Raw genomic sequence first — 25,837 nt, 5'->3', positions numbered from 1 at the left:
ACTAGAAATGCTACAAGTAATGTTGAGAAGCAGACACAAAATAGTACAAGAGGCAGAACACATTTAATTTCACTATTCCTTTTCTCAGAAGAAGGCGTCATCATGGTTTGGGATCTTCCATCTCTTGGCCACAAGCCCGGGGATTGATGTGGAAACAGAGACATTTCAGTGACATTTATCCTGTAGCAATACAACCAACTTGACACTTGTGGTCACAGCAGCCCTTGGGAGGGTGCAATGAGTGTCCTTCATTGATAAATAGTGACAACCACTTTCAGTCCACTGCTCTGTTCCACTAACCCTTGTGCAAGAACTGCTGATAAGGAATCAAATGAGCAATTGGTATTTGAATCTGCTCTCTTCTGCCTGGCTTGACACCCTTCCTACCAGTCTTCCTGTGGAAGGTGTGAAACGTGAACAAAAGATGTGAAGGTGAGAAGGGAGAAGTGCTGAGTGCCTGGATAATTAGATCACAACTAACTGGCTAGCACTGTAAGTCACTGATTAATAAGAACCTGAATGCTTTGAGGGCCTTTATTTCTAAGGCTTCTGAAACCAAATATCTAAAGGATAAGATGAATGGGGTCTATTGCCTTTTAGGGGCTGCTGCTGATTTCCAGCTGGGCCTATGGTTACCTGGAAAGGCCAGGGTGGGGTCAGCAACCTGTCTCCTGAGCCAGAAAGCACCAAGGAGGTGCAGCTCTGCTGGCGTTGCTGCTCAAGTACCCTATGTGAGTTCCTCTCCCCTGGGCACCGGTGACCCTCAGTGTGCAATGCAGCGGGGGCTGCGAGCCACCCCACCGCCTTCTACACTCGCCATTGATTTACAGCAGCACCACCAGGTCACCCAGTTGGACAGCATCTGATCTGCATCATTCCTCATCTCTGAGGTTAGAGACAACCCACAGGGGCTGTTTAGAAGGGAAGGCTAGGGCTGGAGCTTTGGTGGCAAAGGCACTTTTTGTTTAGGAAAAAATTGCCAATGCATTCAACCAACTCTTAAAGGAAAAAAAAAAAAAAAAGAAGAGGAAGAAGAAGAATCATTTGTACATTTAAAAGTTCCAGAACAGTGCAATGAGGAAAAAGGGTCCACTAGTCTTTAACCTCATAAAGACATGCTCATGGTAAAAATTTATTTTACATATTTAAAATAACACATTTAAAATTATGAGTTACATTACAGGTACAATGATGAACATTGTGGCTCTCCATTATATTGCACAGCCTGACTTCATTCATACGGGTTTCTTTAAATAGTGCAAAATACTTTACACAGGAATGTGTTTGGAAGGGCCTTCGCAACCAAAATGCGGAAAAGAAATATCTTACAAATGACCATGAACATATATTAGAGAGACAGGGGAGGGGGAAAATTAGAAAAAAAAGTTACAGTCTGTACACAGGAATTTCCATAGACAACCAAAAAGTTGCCTCTCTCCTGGGAGAAGCAGCAGGCCTCTGACCTATGCAGGTCTGGCATTTGTGCTAAGGTAATTTTTTGGAGTCAATCAAAAAATAATATATATATGTGTGTGTGTGTGTGTGTGTGTGTGTATATATATATATCAGTAACTTAATACAATATAAATAGAAGTCCAGTCCAGTGGATCCTGTGGTGGGTCAAATGGAGCAACAGGAGGCATGCCTTTTGTCACCTAGGGTTTCAGTAGGGTTCTTTTCTTAACAAGGGGCCGGTGGGGAGAAAAGAAAAAAAAAACAAAACAGAAAATTATAAATGAAAAGGAAAGAAAACCACCACTGTTACCACCACCACCAAAGAAAGAACTGAACAATCCAGCCCGGATGCCCCCTGCTGCGTGCGGTCCAGCACTCAGACCTCGGCTCCGCTGGCGCTGTCGAGAATAAGCAGCAGTAACTCCCTACCATGCGTTGGCATTTTTGTGTTCTTTGTTTTGAAATTTTTTTTAGATCCACATACTCCTCTCCCGGGGACGCCAACGAGGCACTTACTTGATGCTCCCGTCACTATTTTCTGTGGCTGCCATGGCTTTGGTGAGGGGCGCCAGGATGCTGCCAGGGACCCAGCCCTCAGCGGCGGGGGAGTGGTCGCTAGCGGGCTGGTACACCAGGCACATGTTCTGCTGGTTGACGGCGAGGACCTGGACCACCTCACCTTGGCTCACACAGATTTCGTTCTCCTTCAGTGCATAATAATCTTTGATCACGGCCATGGATGAGGCCCCGTTGCAGCCTCCCAGGTCATTCTGTGAGGAGACAAAGGTGAAAGGGACACAGATACAGGAAGGCTGGTTCACACACGCTCGCTCTGCACCCTTGTGTGGTTAAAAGCCAAGCTTCCTACTAGCAAGGTAAACAGCAGGCAGAAATTATCCTGAGAAATGAAATTATATTCATAAATGGGATCTGAGAATATATTTTATGGCAATGTTTCATTAATGTTATAATTGAGGGTGTAAAGGTAGAGATACTGCTCAGCCATAGGGAAAGGTATGAACACGCCTTCGGCATGGAAATCCCTCCTTAGCACACACCTTCCTGCCAGCAGCCTCCAGCTCATGGGAGGAAGAGTGTGGCAAAGGTACAGGCATATGTAAACACCTGGGCAAAGGTCAGGTCAGTGGTCACAACCTCCCAGTGAAAAGAACACAGGCTCTTTGATACATTTTTTTTTCTTCCTTTTGAAAAAGCACTGGTCTTACTCTACATTCTGACCCTCTTTGAGACAGAAGTAACAGTGAGACATTTGCCCAGTTCAAAGGCCAGGCCATGACTTATCCTGACCCAACCACTGTGGGACAGAACTCCTCCAGACCCCCAGCTCCAGCCCCCAGCCGGTACTCATTAATATGAAGGATCCTGCCCCCATGACTTTTTCACGTGACTCTCCACCGGGAAGCTACTTCAAGACAGACCTGCAACTCCCAGGGATGCCTGGTTGCCTCACAGCATGGTGAGAGCCAGAAATTCTTCAGTAAATTAATGTGACTTCAACTTACTCACAGGGCAAGGGATTTTAAGATGAAAAAAATCACTTCCAGGTGATAAAATAGGTCAGTATAGTTACTCTAACACAGAATTGAACTTGGTCATCAATAGTTAAAAAAAAAAAAACAATGGGAATTCCTTGGTGCTTTCACTGCCGAGGGTCTGGGTTCAATCCCTGGTTGGGATCTAAGATCCCACAAGCTGTGCAGTGTGGTTGGAAAAAAAAAAAAAAATCAGTATCACCTAATAATTTGGGTAAGAAAAATAAAACTATAAGGTAAAAACATATAGTCAAAAATGTAGACATTCCTATCCATAGACCCATTGAGTTCTAGAGGAAATGGAGGCCTGATGAGATTAAGTAACCCACTGAGGTTCTAATGCAAGACACAAAGTTCTGAGCTGCAGAATTTGGAATGGAAACCAGATGGCCTAACTCCTGATCTAGTACTTTTCCCATTCGTTCTCATTTCTACTGCTTTGTGGGGTCAAAACAGCTGTGTACATTGATGACAATCCTCATGACAATGTTTGAATTGTGGATTATCTGTGGTAAATGTCTAATCCAAGGCTAGCTTCCGCAGTTACACATCAATGGGCAGCACCCCCTTGCTGCATCAGCCTATGGGTGGTGAAGAGCTGTGGGCTCGCTTCAGGAGCTCATCTTTAGAAAGGGCAATCTCTTTAAGCTGTCAAACCCTAGAGCTGCGACTTTTAGGTGATCTACCTCACAACTCCTCTATTTGCTACAAATCATAATTGCTACTACAATATTACCTACAGTGTTTCTGCAGATGGCAACAATAGCCCTTCAACACAGAGTGTCTGAACCTGGGGGAAACTGGCCTTACTCACTCAGTTTTTCAGAGAAGGAAGAGACATAATTGAGACTAGAAGGTATTTAGTGTATTCTTCCTGCTAAAACAATCAGCATAAAAAGATGCTACTTTATGAAGTAAGAACAGAGGTTGTGCCCTCAAAGAGGGTGAGGGTGGAGGTGATGGGCCATCACTTACCTTGCTGGCCTCAAACTTGTCCCCAGCCTGGTGGTAGTCAAACCCTGGACTGCCATTGGAGGTAGATATCTTCAGGGGTGGCAGAGGCGGGTTATAGCTGGAGCCCTTTGGGGGCTTCTCGGAGCCCACGGGGATGGAGGAGTAGGGCCTGGGGCTGGCTTGGGGAACCCTAGCAGGCTGGGACCTCATCACGGCTGTGCTCCTTTCTTTCCGCTGATACTCAATGGGCGACTGTAGGGCTGCAGGGAAAGAGCAGACTGTTACTCTCAGCTTTGGAAATCCCATGAGGACTTGGAGGCTCATGAGGTGAAGGCTTTGTGAGAGAGAGAGTGGGGATACTCTGTATCCCCAGTATCATGAGGAAGATGCTGCCCTGTTTTTAATGAATGTATAAGCTACTGAGAACTATTCTTAGTGTTGTCTAAATGATGAAAATGCAAAACCAAAATGGTATAAAAGGAGGGAGAGAAGGCTCTGTAGTATGTGTGTGTGTGCATGGACACAGGGGCAAGTGGGGGTGGCGACAGAGAGCTTCAGAAACTGCTGGCCCTCAGCCACCATGCAGGCTCTGCAGGGTGGGAACAAATGGGAGGTGGGTCTCGGGGACAGAATGGAGTCAGATTCCCTGGTGCACAGGGCCATGGCTCTCCATGGAGAAAAAGGAGATGAGACAGGTAAGGGAGGCTCAAGTTGCCATGGTGTAAAAGATCTAGAAAGTTAGGTGACTGAGTCTGGATTTAATTCTGAAGATCACGAAAAGTGACTGAATTCAGTGAACTTGCATGTTTTAAATGCAGGTGCTGGCACCAAAACCTTGCAGCAGGTTGGGGGAGGGATAGGCCAGGCTGATCAGGAGCCCTGAGATGGTGACAGGGCAGAGGCGGGACCTGAGCAGAGCCGTGGGAACAAGGAAGGGGTGTGGCAGGTGCTCCAGCGGGAGGCGAGGCTGACACAGCCTAGATGGGAAAAGATGGCAAGAAGCCAGGGTACCTCGAGTTTGGGAGCTGGGAGAATGGTGGTCAGCGGAACTCAGGAGACAGGGGAAAGCTGTCTTGAAGGGAAAGAGATGAACTTTGTTTTCCTGAGTTTAAGATGATAAAGTTCCAAGGTCTGAGTAGTAAAGAGGTACAGCAGGTAAAAACCACACAGGTCAAATTCTCTAACAGTGACTTCAAGGCTGGCCTAATTATGTTGTTTCTATCAATGTTCACTGTAACAGATATTTAATTGGGTTAATGGCTGAAGCCCAGAGAACTTTCCATGATGAGGACATTTCTATAGTAATAGGTATGTACTTTAACAGGACTCAACATACAGTCCAAATTTCCTTTCCATCTAAGGCCTCAGGACGGGAAGGCTGACTCTGAAGTGCCTGCACATGCGTCTATAAGTAAAAGCCTGGCCCCAGTCCATCGTCACGTCCTTTGTCTTCTGAGTGTACAAGTGCAGCACGGGCTGCTACCAGACCTCGACCTTTCTCCTTGGAGAACAGTAAATATTTAGGCATTGAGAACTGAGTTCAGTAATAGCTTCATAACTCACTATAATTAGGGAAAAGTTTTCTTGGAACCAGGTATCAATACAAGTCTGGATAAGTGACTACGGTCAAAGAAGTACCATTCCAAATCTGAAGCAGATAGCAAGACAGCTGTGAAGCAGACTGTAGCAAACTGATTTGATGAATCAATATCTATCTCATGGAGCTGGGGTTTTACTTTGATTATATACAAGAATTATGCTAAAGTGTTTGAAAATGGTGTATCTTCTTAAATAAGCTCCACAGAGAGACTGTCTTCTTCCACCAGCCTTAATCTGCATAACTTAGGTCTTAGGATTAGGAAAGCTGTACATCTCTGGATTGGGTTTGTATCTGGCTGACAGATACAGTGTCTTATACCTGATCCTGTTTTTTTGTTTTGTTTGCTGGGGAGTTCATAGACAAATGTATGCCCTACCACTAGCAACTATACTGCAGTTTTAGGGTTAAGAACCTGATTTTAAGTTACACAGCTCTTAGTTCAAGTTCTTATTCTAGCACCTACTGGTTTTCTGACTTGGGACCAGTTTATTTACCTCTCTGAGCTTCCTCTTCCTCATTTGAAAAATACAGTGTGATAATATGTGAAATGTTCAGCACCGTGTCTCACACAGAGAAAGGACTCAATATATGGGTGGGAGCCATTACTGGTACTCAGTTATCTACAGTTTCAATTTATTGTCCTACCTTATTATTCTTTCGTCCTGAATTGATGAACTTAACAACTTCATTTTCAACTTAGAGTCTGTCAGAAATTCCTAACAGAATGCAATTTAATGAATGTTTTTTATATTTCACACATTTTTGCTTACGTTATCCACATAAGCATTAAATCAAAGTTGTATATTCAAAAGCTGTGAACAATATACAGCTTTCATTACTATCCCTCAGGGCTGGGCTGGTGTTTAATTTTAGATTCTTTAGAATTAGAAAGAACCCTAGAGATCACATAGTTTAGTGTTGTTGTTGTTGTTTTTTTAACCAAATTGTTCTACAGTTGGGAGACCAGAGGCATGGCCCAAACTCTCTGTATAACTGCTTTAAAGTCTCATGTTGTTGTTTTACTTGCTAAGTCATGTCCAACTCTTTGCGACCCCATGGACTGTAGTCTGTCAGGCTCCTCTGTCCATGGAATTCTCCAGGCAAGAATACCAAAGTGAGTTGCCATTTCCTTCTCCAGGGGATCTTCTGACCCAGGGATTGAACCCATATCTCCTGCGTTGCAGGAGAATTCTTTACCACTGAGCCACCTGGGAAGCCTTGAAGTCTCATGTTCTATCTTAAAAAATCAAGGCATTCTACTATATAATCTCATGTTATTTGTTTTAAAATAGATACAATGTGCTAAATCCCTTACCGTAGAGTACAATTGATACCTGATGATCTCACAGGCTCTGTGGAGTTATCTGGAGATAACAGGGGCTACACAGAGAATGATGCTATCTATGGGAGGTGTGCTGTGTTTTCCTGCTTCCAAAGCTGCAGAGTAGATCGTTCACAAAAAAAGCCAACAGAGGCCCAGCGACACGTCATGACTTGACCAAGGTTCATCACCTCTAGTCTCTCCCCACAGTATTCAGTCCATGCTAGACACCCAGCAATTGCTCTATGTGCATCATTTGAAAGAGACCAGATTCTAGACTAGAAAAAGTGATATGCCTAAGGGTTGGACATGTATGTGTAAACAAGGGAACACATATGGCCATACAGTACTCCTGTAAGTCTATAGGGAATGTCATTCTCTGTGTAAGTGACAATTTGTTCTGGGAAGCTTCAAGGTATTCCTGAAATTTAGAGTTAGCAATCACCTCTGTTGGGAGCAAAGAGGGATTTGAGCTGATCTGCCAAACTCCCAGTTATCTCTAGATAACACTAGAGAACCTCTGAGATTACCAGCCATTAACTGCCAAATGGAAAAATATACATCACTGATAGCTGGCCCCTGAGACAAAGAGAATGCGCTCATTTCAGATTTTGGCCCCAGTTATTACCAGCTGGTAATGGTGGCCACAAGGCACAACTTCTGTGCCAAGGCTGTAAGAGATTATCTCTTCTTTTGGAAACATGGCCTTCTTTATCATGCCCTATCTGCCCACTTGTATATTTGGGTTCAGAAAAATTCTACACAAAGTGTTTCTGAAAACTACAAGGTTGGAATGCATGTAAATGTGATCGAGGCTCATAACTCACCAACAGTCCAGACTCAAAGGGGCTTAGGGGTGGGTGTGAGGTTCCCTGAAAATGGCCTGCCTAGAAGCCAGACCCAGTACCTACCATTTAAGAAGTCTCGCTGTGTTTCTAAGACTTGGTTGATGTCCTGCACCCAGGCCTGCTGGATGTCAGCATTGGCGGCTTGCAGAATGACCCTCTCTGAAGTCTCCCTGTTCAGAAGCGCAAACTTGCAGGGGTCATTGTCCACGTTCTCCTCCAGGACCAAGTAGTTCATCTGGAAGAAACCAAGGGGATCCTTTACATATCTAAGTGGCTTAAAAATATCAACAATATATTACAGTTCCTTCAAGCTTTTATTTCATATGTTTCCAAAAATGTGCCCTGGCTCTAACAGCTTAAATACTTTGGTTTCTGCTTTTGAGTGAACGACACGATCTTGGAGAACCCGCACGATCATCTTAGAGACTGGTGCCAAGCTGTCACTTTTTCTCACGATAATCGACCTTCAAGCCTGAAGGCTACACGCTTAAAAGAGCTTCACTGTTCTGGATCCTCACTCATGCCAGTGCCTTGTCTTTGGAAAGCAGCTCCCCCAGTGTGGCTCTTCCTTGCCCGTCCTCATCCTCGCCTGGATCCTCACCTTGATGCTCCTTTTGAACATGTAGCCTGGGGTGAGGGATCCCTTCCTGAGCAGTTCACTGAAGATGACGATTTGCTCAAAGAGAAACACACGCCTCTCCTTGGTCCGCGACTGCATGCCAGCGTCCAGCTCGATCACGTAGAATGTGTCCTGCTGCAGCAGCTTGCCCTGAGCAGTCAGGGTCCCCTGATGGGAAGAAAGGCTGGAATGCAGTAAGTGAAGGACAGGGAGATGACCCTAGCCCCCTGGGTAACAGAACCTCCCCTCTGGGGACATGGACAACAGACAGCAAAAGCCTCAGGTTCTAGTAAGAGACTGAATCAGGGCCCATCTAGGGTAGACTGTGGCCACCTTCCTTCTCACAGGGCCCCAGACGGAAGGGAAAGATGGCTACAGAACCACGAAGAAGCAGTTCGGGGAAAATGCCAGAAAGAAGATAAAATTATTAGCTACAAAGATGTTCAGGAGTTGTCCTAGCCCTTAATTTTTTTTAAGTACAACCAAAACACAAAGTAGGTGATGCTGGAGCTGGAAGCAGCTTTGCTGTCCTTGGAGAAAGTGTGCCACTGAGAGGTATGCCTGCCTGGCCCTTGGGAGAAGACCAGGGGGACTCTCAAAGCCATGGACCTAGAACCAGTCTAGGGCCAGGGAAATGATGGAGGCAGGACCACACACACACACCAGATGAGCTGGGCCCCTCTCTTCTATTATTTCAGGCTGGTGCAATTGAGACCTTCATCTCCTGCTACAGATCAGCAGGTACAGCTGAGGTACTATCAATAGGTACCCTTATTTTATAAGCTGATGGATATTTTTTGGGGGTCCTAGAATCCTTCTTATAATGTCTCCAGTTGCCAGATCACTTGACACCCCGTCTAGGAAGTAGAGTATATTTGGTTTACCAGTTCTAACCAGATTTTCAGAATACTGTCACATCTTTCAAGGGGATCTAGCCAAGCCAGCAAGTCTTCATAGATGCTACTGGAGAGCCTTGCTTTTTCTACCGTTCTGCAACAAGAAGATGCTGCCATCTGAGACAGTGACCAGAGCGCTGCCTCTAAACTGTATTCTCAGCTGAAAACTTTTGTCCTTTAATGCAAATGTGGGCTATTCTCTGCACATGATGCCTTTTTCCAAACATTACCTAACACATGAGCTATTTTCCTTTCATGTTCCTGAGAAATGCCTGCCCTTTGCTTGGATCATGGTCCTTACTGTCAAGGTCAGCAGCCAAACAGGCTTATCTCTACCCTGGTCCAAAGTTAATATTAAGCCAGTGACCAGCTCTAAAAGCTCTATTAATATTACATAAGAGCCTGACCCAAAAGTTATAGCCCTGCCAACACTAAAGGGAAAGCTAAAGGATGTAAAAGGGAGGGAATCTAAGTGAAGGGGTTAACTTCTCCCTGCCCCAGAGCCATGGACTTCAGAAGGAATGGTCCTTCCCAGTTAGCAGAAGGAATGCAAAGCAGATTCTCGGGGACTTGATGAAAAAAGGAGATGGTGGTGGTTGATTTAAAAAAGAAAATAATTCCACCCTCCTATATACGTCCTTCTGTGGACACAAGATCAGGTACGATATGGTTCCTGTGAAGTCTGAGTGGGTCAGAAGGCACATCAGATGCTCCTCCTGTCAGAGTTCAGTTCCTCCAGAGACCAAGAGAAATTCAAGTCAGACTCTTGCTCAGAAAAACACAGGGAACATCAAGGATGAAGGGCAAAAGGAATTTCTTGGCTTGTTCAGAACAGCCTCAGACCTGGCATAATTCCAAGCAAACAAGTGTAAAATGTCATCTAGTGTGACTTAATAAACACCATGTGAAGACTTGAGATGTATTTCTGATGCACGGCCCTTCTTCTCAAATACCTCAGGTCTACTGTGGAGAACCGGAAGCTGTGAAAAACATTAAGAGCAAAAAGACCCTCCACATAGTTCCTGATCACAACAAAGCGATGAAAATCAGACAGGGAGAGCAGGATGGGCTGTAAGGGCAGAAAGGACAAAAGAATTTGGCTCAAAACCATCATGAATCAGACTCATTAACCCAAACCTGAATATAGCACTTCCTAACCTTACATATATACCAGTCTACCTTATGTCTCTTCTATTCTAGTTTAGCCAGAAAGAAAAGCCCCCTGTTTCCAAAATGAAAAATGCAATGTTACAAGATTACTGGGAAACAGGATTAGAAGATCCACATCTTTCTCTAAGGGGCTCAGCAACAACTATAAGCACTGTCAATAATTGTGTTAGTTCCAGTTTTATCATATTAGTATTTAAAATAGACTGTGTTCAGCTTAAATCAGGAAAGCCAATTTGCTCTTCTGAGATTCATTGTTTTGGGTTGAACTGAATCCCCTCTCCAAGTTGCATGTTAAAGTCTTGGAGTGGGTTGCCATTTCCTTTTCCAATGCATTTAAGTGAAAAGTAAAAATGAAGTCGCTCAGTTGTGTCTGACCTTCAGAGACCCTATGGACTGCAGCCTTCCAGGCTCCTCCGTCCACGGGATTTTCCAGGCAAGAGTACTGGAGTGGGGTGCCATTGCCTTCTTCGCCCTAGCACACTAGCATATTCAATTGAAACCCAAATCCTGGGTACATCCAGCTGTTTCTCCCAAGGCTTGACTCTTCTTGTCAAAGAATAAAAATGTGCACTGTGAGGTTTTAGAGCTTTAACATCCACTTAACCAAAAAGCCAGTCACTATGTAGACCTGTTTATGAGAACTACCCTCTCAGAAGGAAAAAAAAAGTGTTCTATTTCTCCCTAGTTCTACTCCCATCACATAGTCCTGCACTCCCTCACATTCCTAGCATTTCTTAAGTAAGAAAGAAAAGGGAAGAGGTCATTGGCAGGTCTACGGCTATAAAGAATCTTGGGTCTTTCCAACCCCCTTGGAATTCTGACTGCAACTTGGTTGACCTCCTATAACTGCTCTATTGCTGGAAATCCTAAATAGGTGCATCTTCTAGGCCCGTGAACCAGAGGGGCCCAGGCATAATGGCGTAGACAGCAAGAGAGACAGAGAGGGTGGGCACAAGGCTTCAAAGGGAAGCCTGGGCTCCTGCTGCTCCAGAGAGAGAGGGCTAAGAAGCCTTTGTGAGAGCTCACCTCAAAGCCCTGCAGGCGCCCCAGGTTCATCATGTCATTGCAGCGTTTTGGAACAAGGCACATTAACTCCACTGCTTTCTGCGGGGAAGAAAAGCAGTAGTCATAGCCAGGAGCAGCACTTGGGTGGGGGGCTCAGGACAATTCCATACTGGAAGACTGAGGCCTCCTGGTGGCTTCTTGATCCTAGGAAAGGACACTGGTCCCTACTGTCCACTTCAGAAGAGAATGGATTTCCTGTTCTAGGTTGCAGGGTGTTGGTCATCCATGCAGAGGCTCCACACGAATCAGTGACCACATCAGGAAGGAGGCTACCCAGTCCATCCTTTTTCTACCTTCCCGCTTTTGTTTATCCATTTGTTTTCCTTCTCACATTTTCTTTCTTCTCTTTGTTGCTTTCTGGCTGCCCAAGCAACAGCTTAGCCTTGCTTGTGAAACACTAGAGGTTTTAACCTAAAATAACCTGCCAGAATGGTCTGTAACCACTCTGGCTTAAGATAATCCCCATGGTGACGTTGTCTCAAAGGACTTCACTTAGAGAGTAATCCTCGGGGCCCAGGGAGGGAGTGAAAATGGAATAATTTATATGTCAGCTTCAAACAGTACCTGGATTCATGGATAAAGCTGTACACTGAAACACTCAATCTCTGCAGGATGTTAGAGAGCTCAAATGCCACCCTTTCCCCCACATGCCACTGGGAGCCACAAAGAGAACACCAGTGGAGCTAAGCTCTGCTCTGGCTCAGGTTTGGATTCCTGTGTTCTTGATAAGCCCTCAGTGTGCTCCTCAGTGCTTGGCATTCCTCATCCTGCTGGGCAGCTGTCTGTAAGGGGCTCTGCTGTCTCTATTCTCCAGAGTCAATACTTCCCCTCTAGAGGGAGACATTCAGTACTGTCCCATGAGGACCACCAGCATTACAAGCAGAAAACTCACCTCAATATCTGAACACTCCAAACCAGCCTTCTCGCTGTATCTCAGGAAGTCCTAGCAAGTGGGGAGGCAGGGAAGGGTGAGGGGAGGGTAAAACCAGTTAGGAAAATACAGCACTATTAAAAAAAAAAGGAAGCATCATAAAAACCAAGATGACACCCAGAAGACTCCTCCCCAGCAGAGACGGCAATGCTTTGTAGTAGCTGAGATATGAAGTTATGAGTCACGGTAGACACGGAGAAAACATTCAAAGATTCAAAAATATGGGTAGAGGGGAGGGGCGAAGTGGAAAGAGTGAGTGAACAGGGACAAAAGGGGAATGATGACAAGAATGAATGAGAAGGAATGGGAGACAAGACAGTTAGAGATCTCTTCCATTTGCCTTATATTTCTGTAAGACAACTCAAATTAAACAACTTTAAAAAGTAAAAAATGATCAAATTTTAGGTTTAACTCTTCTGAGATTTCTAGGTTTTTTTGCGTTTTCTTTCTCAGTGAATTCTTCTGATTTTATGCTCTTATAATTTTTTAGTTTTTAAAGGTACTAAGTCAGTCGGTGACTGGAACAATGTAAGAAAGTGATTTGGAACAAAGAAAATCAAATAATGACCAAACTTAAAGACAGGAACAACAGGCATGCAATTTATTTGGGGGCAAAGGTGATGCAAATAACCAGCGGGTAAGGTAAAAACCCACACAGGCCTCCCATAGGAAAAGTGTGGTGGAGACAGAACCTCGAGCTGACCTGCTCCCTAACTCAGAGCCTGACTAAGACCCTGCTCTGGCCCTGAGCAGAGCTCACAGCCCTCTTACCTTGAGGAGCAATTGATATTTTGTTATTCTCTGAATGGGCTTGATAAGGAAGTCGCTAAGCGTCAGCCTTTGATTTATCTCTTGTTTCACCTCCTGGAACACAAGGGAGCTGTATTAAGCAAAAAGGAACCAAAGGATTGGGGTGCTCTGGTTACGGGTTCAAAGGAAAGGAAGGCAGGTCTTCGTGTTTGCCAGTAAAGGTTTAGAATCTCCAAGGCACACGATGGGTAGAACTGCCTACACGATGGTTCACTGGTTATTAACACATAGCACACCTCATCATCACCTTCTTATCTATCAAGCTCTGTCTCCCTGTGTCCTTACCCCTGTCCTGCGGACAAGCTGGAATGGGTGTTCCTTTCTCTCTTCCCCTTCAGGGTCAAGTCAGAAATGAAGGGATTTCCCTGGGACACAGAGGCCTAGGGGCTGGACCCTGGACTCAGATCTGCAAACAATTAGTTGCGGGCTCTTTCCTAGACAAGGTGTTGCCTCTCCTCCAGCAAAATAAACACTTCCAGGTTGGGGCAGAACAGATACTTTGAGGTGCTTGCTGGATCTCTGGGAACAGGAGCAGAGGCTATGTACAAGGTGCCTATAAGCGCCCCCGGGGAGGAGGAGGGCCCTCAGCAGTCTCCAGGGCCTGGTGATGAAGACTGGGGGCACAGTGGGCTCCGGGGCCATGGGAGGAGGACCGGAATTCTGTGGCAGTCTTCGAATTACAGAGTCGTTCTATCAGCAGGGACTCCAATCCACTCACTGGGCTGCCTCTGCTCCTCTCCAGCAAAGGGACTCATGAGAACTTAGCCAAGAAGCTAATTAATGGCTCTGAGGAGGCGGCTATCTCTGTCCTGAGGGATGGGCAGTGCTGGGTGGGGGGTTCCTGAATGGGTTGATCTTGGCCTGAGTTTCTTGCCCCAACCCTGGTTCAGCCAAAACTGAGCAGCTTACTTCAAAGTAGGCGTCGTACTCGGCGACGATGTACTCGGAGCGCGGCTTGTTCTGGCAGTACCACACATAGATGTGCAGCTTCCGCTCCTGCAAGGAGGGAAGAGGGAAAGGCGCTCAGGCACCTGAGCTGCGCAGTCAACCTGAGAGCGCTAAGCTGGTCTAAGCGTGGAGAAGAGGACACAGATCTGGTTCACGCTCTGGGGATGCACCAGGGTGGCTGAACAACAGGGACAGAAGAGTAAACACAGTGGGCAAGAGCCCATCTTCCAAACTGCCAAGGAAGGCAGGAAAGAACCCCAACAGCTCAGAAAGGGGTGAGGAGGAAGAGGAGAGAAGGGAAGGGATTGTAAAATGCATGCAATGAGCCTGCTGTGAGGGGGAGGGGTGGGGCGTGGGGCAACACTCACATATTTAATAAAGAGCTGTGCCAATCTGTCTTGCTCCTGGATACATTTTTCCAGTTCACCCAGGAAAACACTAACGGAGGATGGAGAAGAGAAGAAAGCCACATTCTTCAGAACTGTATTACTTCTCAATGAGGAGATAAATGACAAAAGACTCCCCCCAGACTCTACCCCTAAGGTCAGATGCGGGAGGCTGGAAGCGCCCCAGGTTCCAGGACACCCTGATCCTCAGGGCAATGCAGCACTTACTCCTTATGCCAATCATAAATCTGGTGAATATTTCCAAACACGATTTTATCCTTTCCTCGCATGTCCTCGGGGACACCCTTTTCTTCTATTCTCTTCATGAAACCCTGCAGGGCGGAGGCAATGGTGAGTAGAGCATTTCAGAGAATATTTCTGGACGAAGGCCCACCCAGAAGCCTGGAGGAAGCCCACCCTCTGTGTGAGGAGAAGCCCTTAAGGGCTTCTATGGTTTCTCACCACTCAGCCAGGACTTCACCCTTATGCAGAGTGACAGACAGAACTTTCTGAAGTTCTGGGTCCCTTTCTTTGTCTCCAGCCCCCTTAAGAAAGTAGGGACAAAGAAGATATAGTTGGCTGTTCCTCTCCTGTCTCCCAATCCAAATTATGTCTTTGAAGGCTTAAAACTAGATGTGTCTGACCTAGAAATAAGTCTTAATATGTGAATACTTCAGCTTCTGTAACTGGAGAAGGACATGGCAACCCACTCCAGTATTCTTGCCTGGAGAATCCCATGGACAGAGGAGGCTGGCAAGCTATAGTTCATGGGGTCACAAAGAGTTGGACATGACTGAGTGACTAAGCACAGCACAGCTTCTGTAAAGTGCTAGCAAATATAATCTCATTTCAGCTTTAAGTTCCGATGTTGTTATCAGCAGCATTTGTCCCATTCAAAAGATGAGAAAGCCAATGCACGGGGGATTATGTGATATGTCCAAGTCATACCACTGATGTGACTAATTCCTGGACCTCAGGCTCCAGACTCCTAAGCCCACCACACTCCCAGGCTGGACTGCCTCTGGTAGCTGCTACACCTTTAGCTATCCCCATCTCACCCTGGAGAAGAGGATAACTTTCCTAAGTTAGAATTCAGGTCCTCTGTATGCCAGGTTAGTCTGTTTATCCAAGGTTCGGGACAGGCAAATGTGTGTGTGCATGTGTGTGCGTGTGTGTGTGTATTAGTTGCTCAGTTGTGTCTGACTCTTTGCAACCCCATGGACTGTATGAACCCCTAAATCAGCAGGCTGCCTAGGACTGGGACTTATAGACCCAATGCAAGGAAGCAGCAAGTGATTTAGATATCAGGCATTCACCTTGTTAGACTTCACATCTTTTCGTTTAAGATGATTAACCACAGGGCTCTAAGCCATCTAAATTATCCATTTACTTTCTTATACCTTCTCATCCATGTGTCTAAATCCCTCTAAAGTAAACCCCTATGGAGAGAGAATTGTTTTGTTTACTATCAAGTTGACTCAACTGTGGATCTGCCAATTGCTTTATTGGTGGTTTTTAGTTTGTCTGTCGGCTTGGTAGCAATATGCTGTCCTTAAAAATCTAGGGAAACACAGAAGCCCCGAGGTCTCACTAAGAGTGACCTGCTTGACCTGCTGAGTGCTCATGGTGGCTCATAGCCACGAGGAATACATATGTCCATATATTTCTTATATATACACACACACACACAAATATGGGCTTCCCGGGTGGCGCTACTGATAAAGAACCCACCTGACAATGCAGGAGATGTAAGAGATATGGGTTCGATCCCTGGATCGGGAAGATCCTCTGGAGGAGGGCATGGCAACCCACTCCAGTATTCCTGCCTGGAGAATCCCATGGACAGAGGATCCTGGCAGGCTACAGTCCATAGGGCCACAAAGAGTTGGACACGACTAAAGTGACTTAGCACACGTGCACACATATATATAACTAATATATACGTTGGTTAAATACCAATGCAAAGCTTTGGAGACAATGGCTTGGTTACCTAAAACAAGGTGAAATGGATTCAGGTCTAACCAAGAGGCTGCAACATTTGAGGCCCTATATCCCCCTAAATCTCCTATAGTATTTCAAGGGGAAAAGGTAAAAAAAAAAAAAGTGTAAAAAAAAAATCACATATTGTATTCGATCTACTACCATTTTTAGTTTCATCTCTGTAAACACCCAGGGAGAGGAAAATACCCTGGGGCCCAGGTAGGGTCCAATATCCCCCTGGCTGGGTGACCACAGACGTGTCCTGAGCCAGGTACTCACCTCCACCACAATTCCCAGGTCCTTGACATAGTCCTTCTCTGTTTGTACCAGTTCATTCAGGACAAACCTGAGCAAGAGATTAAGAACAATGAGGGCTCCTCTTCACTGTGAAGCAAGAAATCCTCACATCAAAGTTCACAATAAAGTCACTTTGGTGCCTCTACAACAAGACCACCCAAACCCACACTGAGCACTCTGGCGGAGGTGCTGGCCGACGCCCCCTGGATGAGAGGCCCCCACTGGTGAGAAGCTGAGGGCATCCAGGCTGAGAGGGCTTTCCCAGACGGCAGCAATGCCAGAAGAACAACACTTACAACCAAGCGTTTGTCTTCCCATTGTTTACAATTCCTCCTCCTTCACCTATAACTGAATAATTGTACAACACAAGGCAGAAGGAATACCAGCCACTTGGGCAAAACTGAGTTATGAAAGCTTTGATCAGCATGAGACTTCTTCTCCTTCAGGTCAACTCTGTTCTTTGCTTAACCAGAACAGAAAGACATTTGTTTGATAAGCAACCTTTGGGCCTCAGAGACACTCATCAAGTGAAGTGTTTGAGATACAGAAGCTACAATTATTCAGATAGGTGTCCATGGTAACTAGCCTGCAAAATCCCCAGTCAAGGCCAGAAAGACTGACTGAAGCCATTCCCTAATCACCACTTTCAGTGTGGCCACCTCCCCAGCCCCACCAGAGGTGGGATTTAACCACTACAAGGATATTTACTTTCTTGGTTTCTTTCTTGTTAATGATTTCTTCTTCTTAGAGCATTTACTTTGTGCTTATGAGAGGGTAAGTGCTGTAAGCCCTAGTTTATGCAGATGTTGAGACTGTGGCAGTATTGCCAGAAATGACAATGTGAGAGGCAGAGCTGGGATCTGAACCCAGCTGTACGCGAGTTCAGAGACCATTCTTTCACTGCTGCCTGCTGCCTGGCTAAACTACTCAGACTGGCTCTCTGGAGTCCCTGAGGCATCAAAACCAAACATTTCTTTCTGTCCAGACAGTAAAGAGCTGGACATAAAGCAAGTATGGCTGTGTACAGAGGCAGGGTAGCTGTATGCAGCCTACTGGAGTCTGACTTGTATCCAAGTTTGCAAGAGTTCTGCCTAGAGCCACACAGCTGCATTTTTGGTCTGAGTGGGAGAAGGAATCAAGTTCTAGGACATCAAAGAGGGGCTGCAGCACAAGGGTGGTAGCCATTCTAAGCCGTGGAAGCAATTCATCTGAAATTTTTGTCCAATACAGCGCAGAGAAGCCACAAATCCCTGGGCCTGGAGCCCCAGGGTGATGGGGAGGAGGCAAGGGAAACACACACTTCTTTATCAGTGTGCCCAGCACTTCCAACCAGCTCCCTCTCTCTGATACACACAATTACGTGTTTCAGGCCACAGGAAGGAACTGGCAAGGCCAAATAAAAGCATTTAAATATACTGGAGCACAGACTGAGTTACCGCTTAGAAGAAAGTGGTAAAAAGAAAAACCACAGGAAAGTTAGAGTGGGAATTTGGGGCTGGAAGGGCTCTCTGGGGAGGAAGTCCGGCTCTCCGCCTCTGGATGGTATTTCTGTCCTGCTGACATTGAAGGGTATCCTAGCTTTCCAGCCTCTAGGAAAGGGGACTGGACTAGGTGCTGCTAGTGGACCTAGCATCTCCTCCCTCAAAGGGCTGATGAAACACTTGAAGAGATGGACACATAGAAAGACATCTGAAAGGGACATAAAAGATTTACGCTGCCTGCAACTCAAGGCAGTGCACAGTCAATTGCCAAATAAATTGAACTGATAATAAAACAATTTTTTCATGTTCAGTTCTTCTGATTAAAAGTTATTTATCATTTATTAATTATTATTTGTTATTTATTATTTATTTATTAGTGGGCTTCCTTTATAGCTCAGTTGGTAGAGAATCCACCTACAATGCAGGAGACCCAGTTCAATTCCTGGGTTGGGAAGATCCACTGGAGAAGGGATAGACTATCCACTTCAGTATTCTTGGGCTTCCCTGGTGGCTCAACTGGTAAAGAATCCGCCTGCAATGCAGGAGACCTGGTTTTGATCCCTGGGTTGGGAAGATCCCCTGGAAAAGGGAAAGGCTATCCACTCCAGTATTCTGGCCTGGAGTATTCTCCAGGACTATACAGTCCATGGGGTTGCAAAGAGTAATACAAAGTAAATGTTATTTTCTGGTCCAACTAACTACTTCCAGATACAGGTAAGATCCACATCTGACCCTCTATCCTTCACAGTAGTAGGGAATGGCTGGTTTTCCATAGAAAATCTCTTAGAGCCTCTGCATTGGCTGTTCCCTGTGCCGAGAATACTTTTCCGCAACGGTTCAACCTCCTTCTGGTCTTCATGCAGAACACTTCAGTCAGAACCATTTAAAGCTGCAGCATGGCCCCATCCATACTCCTGATCGCCCTTACTATTTTTTTTTCCAGCTTCTAACATACTACATGATGTATTTTAAATTTTATTGTATGATTTCTCACATTAAAATGTGAACTTGCCACGAGAGCATGGACTTTTCTTTTGTTGTTATTGTTTGTTTTATTCACTGATATATGCCAAGCAGTTGGTACAACAGATATTCAACAAATATCTGTTGGATAAATGAGTGGCTAAAACTTGAAGACAATTACATCCATTCTTGACTTTTTTCTTCTCCTGGACAGATAACTGTCTGTTTTCATCTTTTTTCCATGGAGCTCCCATTTAATACTCTGAGGTCTTACTGGATTGAGTCTCAGTTCTCTATTCCCCTCAGCCTCCAGCCTCATGTGGGGTTTACAATTAAACACCTACACATCATCTCTTTCACTGTGGCCATAAATTATAGCAGAATAAGGGCAATATACAGCAAAAGGAATGAGTCATTCTAACAGCTGGCTTTTTGGGACAGCACGGGATGTGGAGAGATACAGAGCTAAGCGAGGGAGAGAGGGGGAAGAAGCAACAAACTTTTGCCTCTCGGATCGAAATTAGACAAAGTCACGTCTGGAAGCAAGACAATGACTGGAAGCTTAAATGACTGTTTACAGGCTTTTACGTAGAGATAGGCTTTGCCAAGGAGCACCTGTCATCTCAAAGGTCACCACCCTGATATAAGCGTTCATCTTCCTGATGAAAGTTTTGCTTTGGCTTGACAAGACTGGAACCTCAGCTTCGACCCTGCCTCATCTATGTAAAAACAACCTGGAAAGCTAAGAGAATTAGCTTTGTCCAAATCCTAAGAAATTTCCCTTTGGGGATGGTATTTCTTTACCTCTATTCTATTCTTGGGGTTCCCCTGAGCACCATAAAGTTAAGGTGGTAAATACAGAACCAGAGTGCTTACATGCCCCCTGCTCATTTCCCCTAGGTGACAGCCCTGCCCTGGCTATGATGTTTCCTAGGAAATAGTCACAAATGGTCATTTGCCTATTTCCCGGCAACAGGAGGGACCGGCCTCATTTATTTTTGCTCATCGTCAGGTCTACAACCAGGGTCAAGGAGTTATGAGTTTGAGGGATTAGGAACAGGGAGGGGCCTTTCCCAATCGCTTGGCCTGTTCTCACTGTGCTCACCATCACTCCCATGTCAGGCTACGTGCAGACTCATCAGCAGCTCTGCTGCCAACACTCAGTCAAACCCTGAACAAGAAAACTGAAGTTCCAGAGGGACTGTGGTTTTACATTAATGGTGTCGCCATCCTCTTGATCAAACCAAGGAACAGAAGAGTGCCTTCACATCAGGGAGGATAACCCAAACCTTACACAACACCTGGGTCCTTGTGAAATGGACTGCAGTGTGAACTGTATTTACCCCTAATCGTTCAAATAGCAAAGAGTTTCTCTTGGAACTCAGACCACAGTGAAATAAGTCAGACAGAGAAAGACAAATACTGTATGATATTACTTATGTGTGGAATCCAAAAAAGTAAAACAAACTATGAACATAGCAAAAAGGAAACAGACTCACAGATATACAGGACAAACTGGTTACCAGTGGGGAGAAGGAAGTGGGCAGGGGCAAGATAGGAGTAGAGGAGTAAGAAGTTGAAACTATTTTAGAAACTAGGAGTGAGAACTATAAAATAAACAAGCAAGGGTATACTGTACAGCACAAGGAAATATGCCAGCATTTTATAATAACTATAAATGGAATATAACCTGTAAAGTTGTGTGAATCACTATGCTATAAACCTGTAACTTAAGTAGTATTGCACATCAGCTATAATTCAATTTTTAAAAAATTTTTAAAATAACCAAAGAAGAAATATTACTATATAAAAATGTTTTTTAAATAGACAAAACCTTTGAGAAGCGGTGGAGCTAGACCTTAGCCCGGTAGCCCAACAGCTCCCTTTTCCTATATGTTACTTTCCTACATCTGGGAAGCGTTTCCTCAGATAAAATTCCATCAGACTTTCTACCAAGGATTCTTTGATATGGGGTCATAGAAATGGTCCCAAACTTTCCTAATCTTTGTTTTCTTTTTATCATCACGTTTTAAATTTCTAACAGACCTTGGTTATAACCACACTTTGTCAGTAATATTTCAGCTGAAAATCCTTACAATCAGATCCAAACATCTCCTTATTGATCAACACCACACTGTATAGACCGACGGTCACCTTTACTTAGAATGAATGATATCAATGGAAACAGTGCGGGGAATCCCTAATTCTCCCTAAACTTCCCAGGACCCCTGACCCTTGCCCACTGCACACATGCGCAGGAGGCTGGAGTCTGGGGAAGTACTTACATCCTGCCTCTCAGGGCCTTGGCTTTCTGTTCTTCTTCCAGATTTCTGGGAGGTGTGGGTGGGGTCATGCCTTCATTCAGGCAGCCTGTGGGGTCTTTCAAGCTCCCTCGGTAAGAGCCTCCTTCCAGACTCTGAAAAGAGAAGAATAAACAACCCTAAAGAAGCGCACGTGATAGAGCAGTCCGGAAGTCCTCGCGTCCCCCCAGCCTGGCCACAGCCATCTTGGCAGATCGGTAACCAAGGCTGTCCGCCCTGAACCTCAGGGAAGTACCAGGAGGCCAGACTCCCATCTTCCTGCAGCAGGGCACCCAGAGCTGCCGCCTTCTCAGGCAATCAGGATGTGCTTGGCGTCAGGGGCTGCCAATTTCCCAGACATAATGCACACTGTCAAAGTGACTGATCTCTGGGTAAGAGCTCCAGAGGTAAAGCTAATTACTGCAATTCTACAAACAAGCAGCAAGGAAAGAAAGTCAGTTGTAGGACCACCGAGTGCAAGTTAACAAGGGGAGGGTGGTGATGGGAGAATCCATTCAGTAAAATCATGTTTGTTAAATCAGCTACAATTTTCTTTGAAGAGACTAATGAGATGCAGACAAGAAGAGGTAAACTGATTTAGCATTTTCTAAACACATCTTTGCTAAGGTTATTTACCAAGGGCTTTCTTTCATTTATTAATCCCTTTAATCTCTTTTAATTAAGGTGCTGAGAAATGAGTTAAAGAGCTTAATAAATATGTTACTCTAGAAAGAGCTAAGGGTAAAGGATTCTAATCCCAGATCTGCCAGTCCCTGGACAATCTTAAGACAGCTAAAATCATTCCAAATTGATTTCTTCTCAATTTCCAAATTGGGTTTCTCCTTTTTTAACAGATTTTTAAGGAACAGTCAGAGACAGTAGGCGCATAACCCCTTGAAAAATTTAAAATGCTCTAAAACAGTGAGCTTCCCCCACTACCCCCATGGAGGGAACTAACCAGGATGCTAAAAAAAAATGGGGTCAATCTTAACATTTTTATAAGCACTGTAGGAAAAACAGCACAGAATGACATGTCATTTCATTGTGCAAACTGGCAGAAACCATGTGGATAAACAGTAAGCTGGAGACCAAGGTTATGGTGGGCAACTGTAAAACAAATACGAGAGCATAATCCAGACTGTCCACACAAAACGACTGTCTAGGACAGCCACTTTGTAGGAAAGGAAAGGCTTTACTTTAGCAGTCTTTGAAAGATCAAGAAGTGCCCCTACAGGCAATAGGAACAAAAGGCTTCAGCGTCGTCTTAAACAACCTGCACCTGGAGTGTCTATCGTGACCTGGCTTAGCTGCAGTATTTCAGCACAGGCTGAACAGAGGTAGGAAAAGTCCAGGTAAATGAAACAGAAAGTGAATGAGGTGGCATTATACAAGAACAGGTGGGGGATATCAGAATTGGAGGCTAAAACACTTAAAGCTGAGAAGAGATGTCAACCTTTTTTCCCTCTATTTCACCCTTAAATCAAGAACCTGTGGCACAGCCTAACATGAATTTGTTATTAACACTAGAACTCAGCATTAAGAGGACAGGGTCTTCAAACTTGAGAGACAGAATTTCTTTTAACTTGACATGAAGGTATTTCACAGAACAAGGCTAAATATGTAGAAAGGTCAAGAAAAGTTTAGCTAAATGTGCAGATTCAGGATCTGTAACCAGTGATTAAGGAAATGAGTATCTGGTGCTGAGGCTTGACAAGCCACCAGACAGACATGCTTTCCAGTGACATGTGACATGTCCCCTGGTGCCATCACCAGAGACAGGCTCCCCAGGCAGGTGAACCCAGTTGGTGATTGATCTGATTACACGCCTTTTACTTCCCCTCCCCTTGCCCACATTGTTTCATTTCAGCCTTTGTTCTGTAGCTTGTTGGCTGGCAGGATGCTGGCTGCAAGGCCTGGGAAATACGCTTACATCTCTGCTACAAGGGTCTCCCATGGACCATCCATCTTGGCGTGGTCCACTCTCAACTCTTGTTCAGAATGAAGGACATCTGAGGAGTCCAAAGTGTCACACAGGGAAATATGTTCTGTCTCTTCGTGCTTGACCTGTTATATGAGCAAAGAGCCAGGTTATCTCCGGGCAAGGACTCTCAGGCATGGAGTTGAGGAAGGCAGAGGCAGTGAGAGTGGGAGAAGAGAGAAATTTAGGGTTTGGCTCAAGTGTGTGCTGTTTCGATCTCTGGGTTGGAAAAATTCCCCGGAGAAGGCAATGGCAACCCACTCCAGTATTCTTGCTCGGAGAATCCCATGGACAGAGGAGCTTGGTGGGCTACAGTCCACGGGGTTGCAAAGAGTTGGACACGACTTAGCAACTAAAACAACAGCAGCATGCTGGGTCATCTGTCTCAAATAATGGCATTGGCTAGAAATACCGTAACTAATGCAAGAGTGATTCCCTCTGAGGATCTGGCTACCTGTGCTCGAGTTGGGATATGGGGTCCCAGCCAAGGACTATTAGAGGTGATCTTCAATTGTCTGTGCTGCTCCTTGGGGGACACGCGAAGTGATGGCTGGTTGATGAGTAGTGGACTGTGCAGCCACAGCGGGGACTTCTGCCCTGTCTTGGGCTCAGGACCACAATAGTCTCAACAAAGGAAAAGGTGTGCCAAGGAGGAAGCAACGAATGCTGCAAACGGGTGTTCTTATTGTTGGTGCCAGGTCAGGGAATAGAAATGCAAATACAATTCAAAAAAGTGGATTAAGAATGAAGGAAGACTATTGCCACAATGGAAATGAACACATTTCCTGTCAGCTTGATCTTGGACCACATATCCATAAACAGCCCTTCCCTTAGGACTCCTATAAGCACCCTTTACATACCCTCTGAACAGTATTTATCACAGTGTTGTGACTGATTTGTTTATACTTAAGCAAATATTTATTGTACTTCTACTATGTGCTGAATATTTGCAAAGTGCTAGAGAAATGAAGACAGATAACATACGATTCCCTGCCCACCAAAATCTAAGCTACAATGGGCATTCTTCTAGATAGGAGGGTACCATGGGGAAGATGAGAAAAAAGAGCAGGCAGCTTTAAAGTGGGGTAGGGAAGGAAGGGAATGGCTCAGTGGAAGAGGCAACGCTTGAACTGAGTAATGAGAAATAGAAAAGATTTCACTGGATACACCAATGGGAGGATGATCCAGGCAGGAGGAGCACAGTGAGTAAAGGACCGACTTGAGACACCGCCTGGGGCAGCCCGGGGAGCCGAAAGCCACCTGGTGTAGGGAGGACAGTCTGTAAAGGGGGGAGAAGGGGAATTAGCAAGTAACTGTGTGTTATGTGAGTTGGGGGGAGTAAGAACTAGGGAAAGGAGAAATAGGAAGTGAAATGGACAACCCTGGAGAAGGATGCAGAGATCAGATTACAAGAAGTCTTATGTGTAGCAAAAAATCCAAACCCCTATGCTGAATACCTGAAATTAATACAAGACTATAAATCAACTATACTTCAATTTTAAAAAAGAGTACCAACTTCCATGACCAATGAGAGGAGAATTTTATGCAGGGAAGTAATGTGATTGGATTAAGTTTAAGAAAGATTTGTCTTAATACTAAGAGCTCTTCACGACTTGGGAAAATGTATCTGATGTCAGTAAAGGAAAACAGGACTTACGATTTATATACTATTATGATTAACTACATTATTTTTTAAATATCTGAATTTCAACACTATGTTTAGATGATGATATTATGAGATATAATTGTGCTTAAAATCTTGTCGTTTTTCCAATTTTTCTTGAATGAGCATATAATGCTTTTGTTAATCAGAAAAGAACTATTAAAAGTTTTTTTAAAAGGAAAATGAAAGAAAAGTAAGATTCCCCCCATCAGGCATGCAAAGAGACGTCAGACTGAAATTAAGGAGGAAATGATTGCAACTGCCCAGGTGGGAGAGGATTTCTGAGCATCAACCCCAGACTGTGAGCCCCATTAAGGAAGATTCTATGCTGGTAAGACGGGCACAGAGTAGGACTCCAAGAATTTACTGAATGAAACTCTTGGGTAGAGGTCAAAGTTCATCTGAAAAAACAACAGTCAAGGGTGCTGATCCAGCATCACCCACCACAACCAACCTTTTAGCTGTCCTACCCTTTTATACAAGTAAGTATGAAATATCTTGACAAAAAATATTACGATCTTAGTCACTCCCAGGCAAATTGGGGGCAGGGGTAGGGAAGCCATTTTAAAGTAGAAAAACTGAAGTCTGGATTTTCCAGGCAAATGACATTACACATTTG

The 25,837-nt window shown here is 44.9% G+C and overlaps 1 protein-coding gene across 21 annotated transcripts in view; it reads right to left on the bottom strand.

Moving 5' to 3' along the window:
* KALRN (kalirin RhoGEF kinase) overlaps nucleotides 1-25,837 on the bottom strand; it is a 692,612-nt gene that overhangs the window by 45,774 nt on the left and 621,001 nt on the right. For 13 of the 21 annotated variants that reach the window (XM_027536186.1, XM_027536241.1, XM_027536257.1 and 10 more), the window contains 12 exons: nucleotides 21,563-21,693; nucleotides 16,816-16,882; nucleotides 14,785-14,888; nucleotides 14,539-14,608; nucleotides 14,132-14,218; nucleotides 13,184-13,276; nucleotides 12,374-12,424; nucleotides 11,443-11,520; nucleotides 8,333-8,518; nucleotides 7,795-7,966; nucleotides 3,984-4,222; nucleotides 1,972-2,225 (listed from right to left, as the gene is read on the bottom strand). In XM_027536186.1, the coding sequence (XP_027391987.1) occupies nucleotides 1,972-2,225; nucleotides 3,984-4,222; nucleotides 7,795-7,966; nucleotides 8,333-8,518; nucleotides 11,443-11,520; nucleotides 12,374-12,424; nucleotides 13,184-13,276; nucleotides 14,132-14,218; nucleotides 14,539-14,608; nucleotides 14,785-14,888; nucleotides 16,816-16,882; nucleotides 21,563-21,693 (1,532 nt within the window). Of the gene's footprint in view, nucleotides 1-44; nucleotides 1,680-1,967; nucleotides 2,226-3,983; nucleotides 4,223-7,794; nucleotides 7,967-8,332; nucleotides 8,519-11,442; nucleotides 11,521-12,373; nucleotides 12,425-13,183; nucleotides 13,277-14,131; nucleotides 14,219-14,538; nucleotides 14,609-14,784; nucleotides 14,889-16,815; nucleotides 16,883-21,562; nucleotides 21,694-25,837 lie in introns of those variants that run through there. The other 8 variants (XM_027536309.1, XM_027536396.1, XM_027536404.1 and 5 more) reach the window with 4 other exon arrangements.

This window comes from Bos indicus x Bos taurus, chromosome 1 (genome assembly GCF_003369695.1).
Source record: "Bos indicus x Bos taurus breed Angus x Brahman F1 hybrid chromosome 1, Bos_hybrid_MaternalHap_v2.0, whole genome shotgun sequence".
Classification (NCBI taxonomy): Eukaryota; Metazoa; Chordata; class Mammalia; order Artiodactyla; family Bovidae; genus Bos; species Bos indicus x Bos taurus.
The sequence above is the reverse complement of the archived record's forward strand: the minus strand, read 5'-3'. Positions and strand labels throughout refer to the sequence as shown.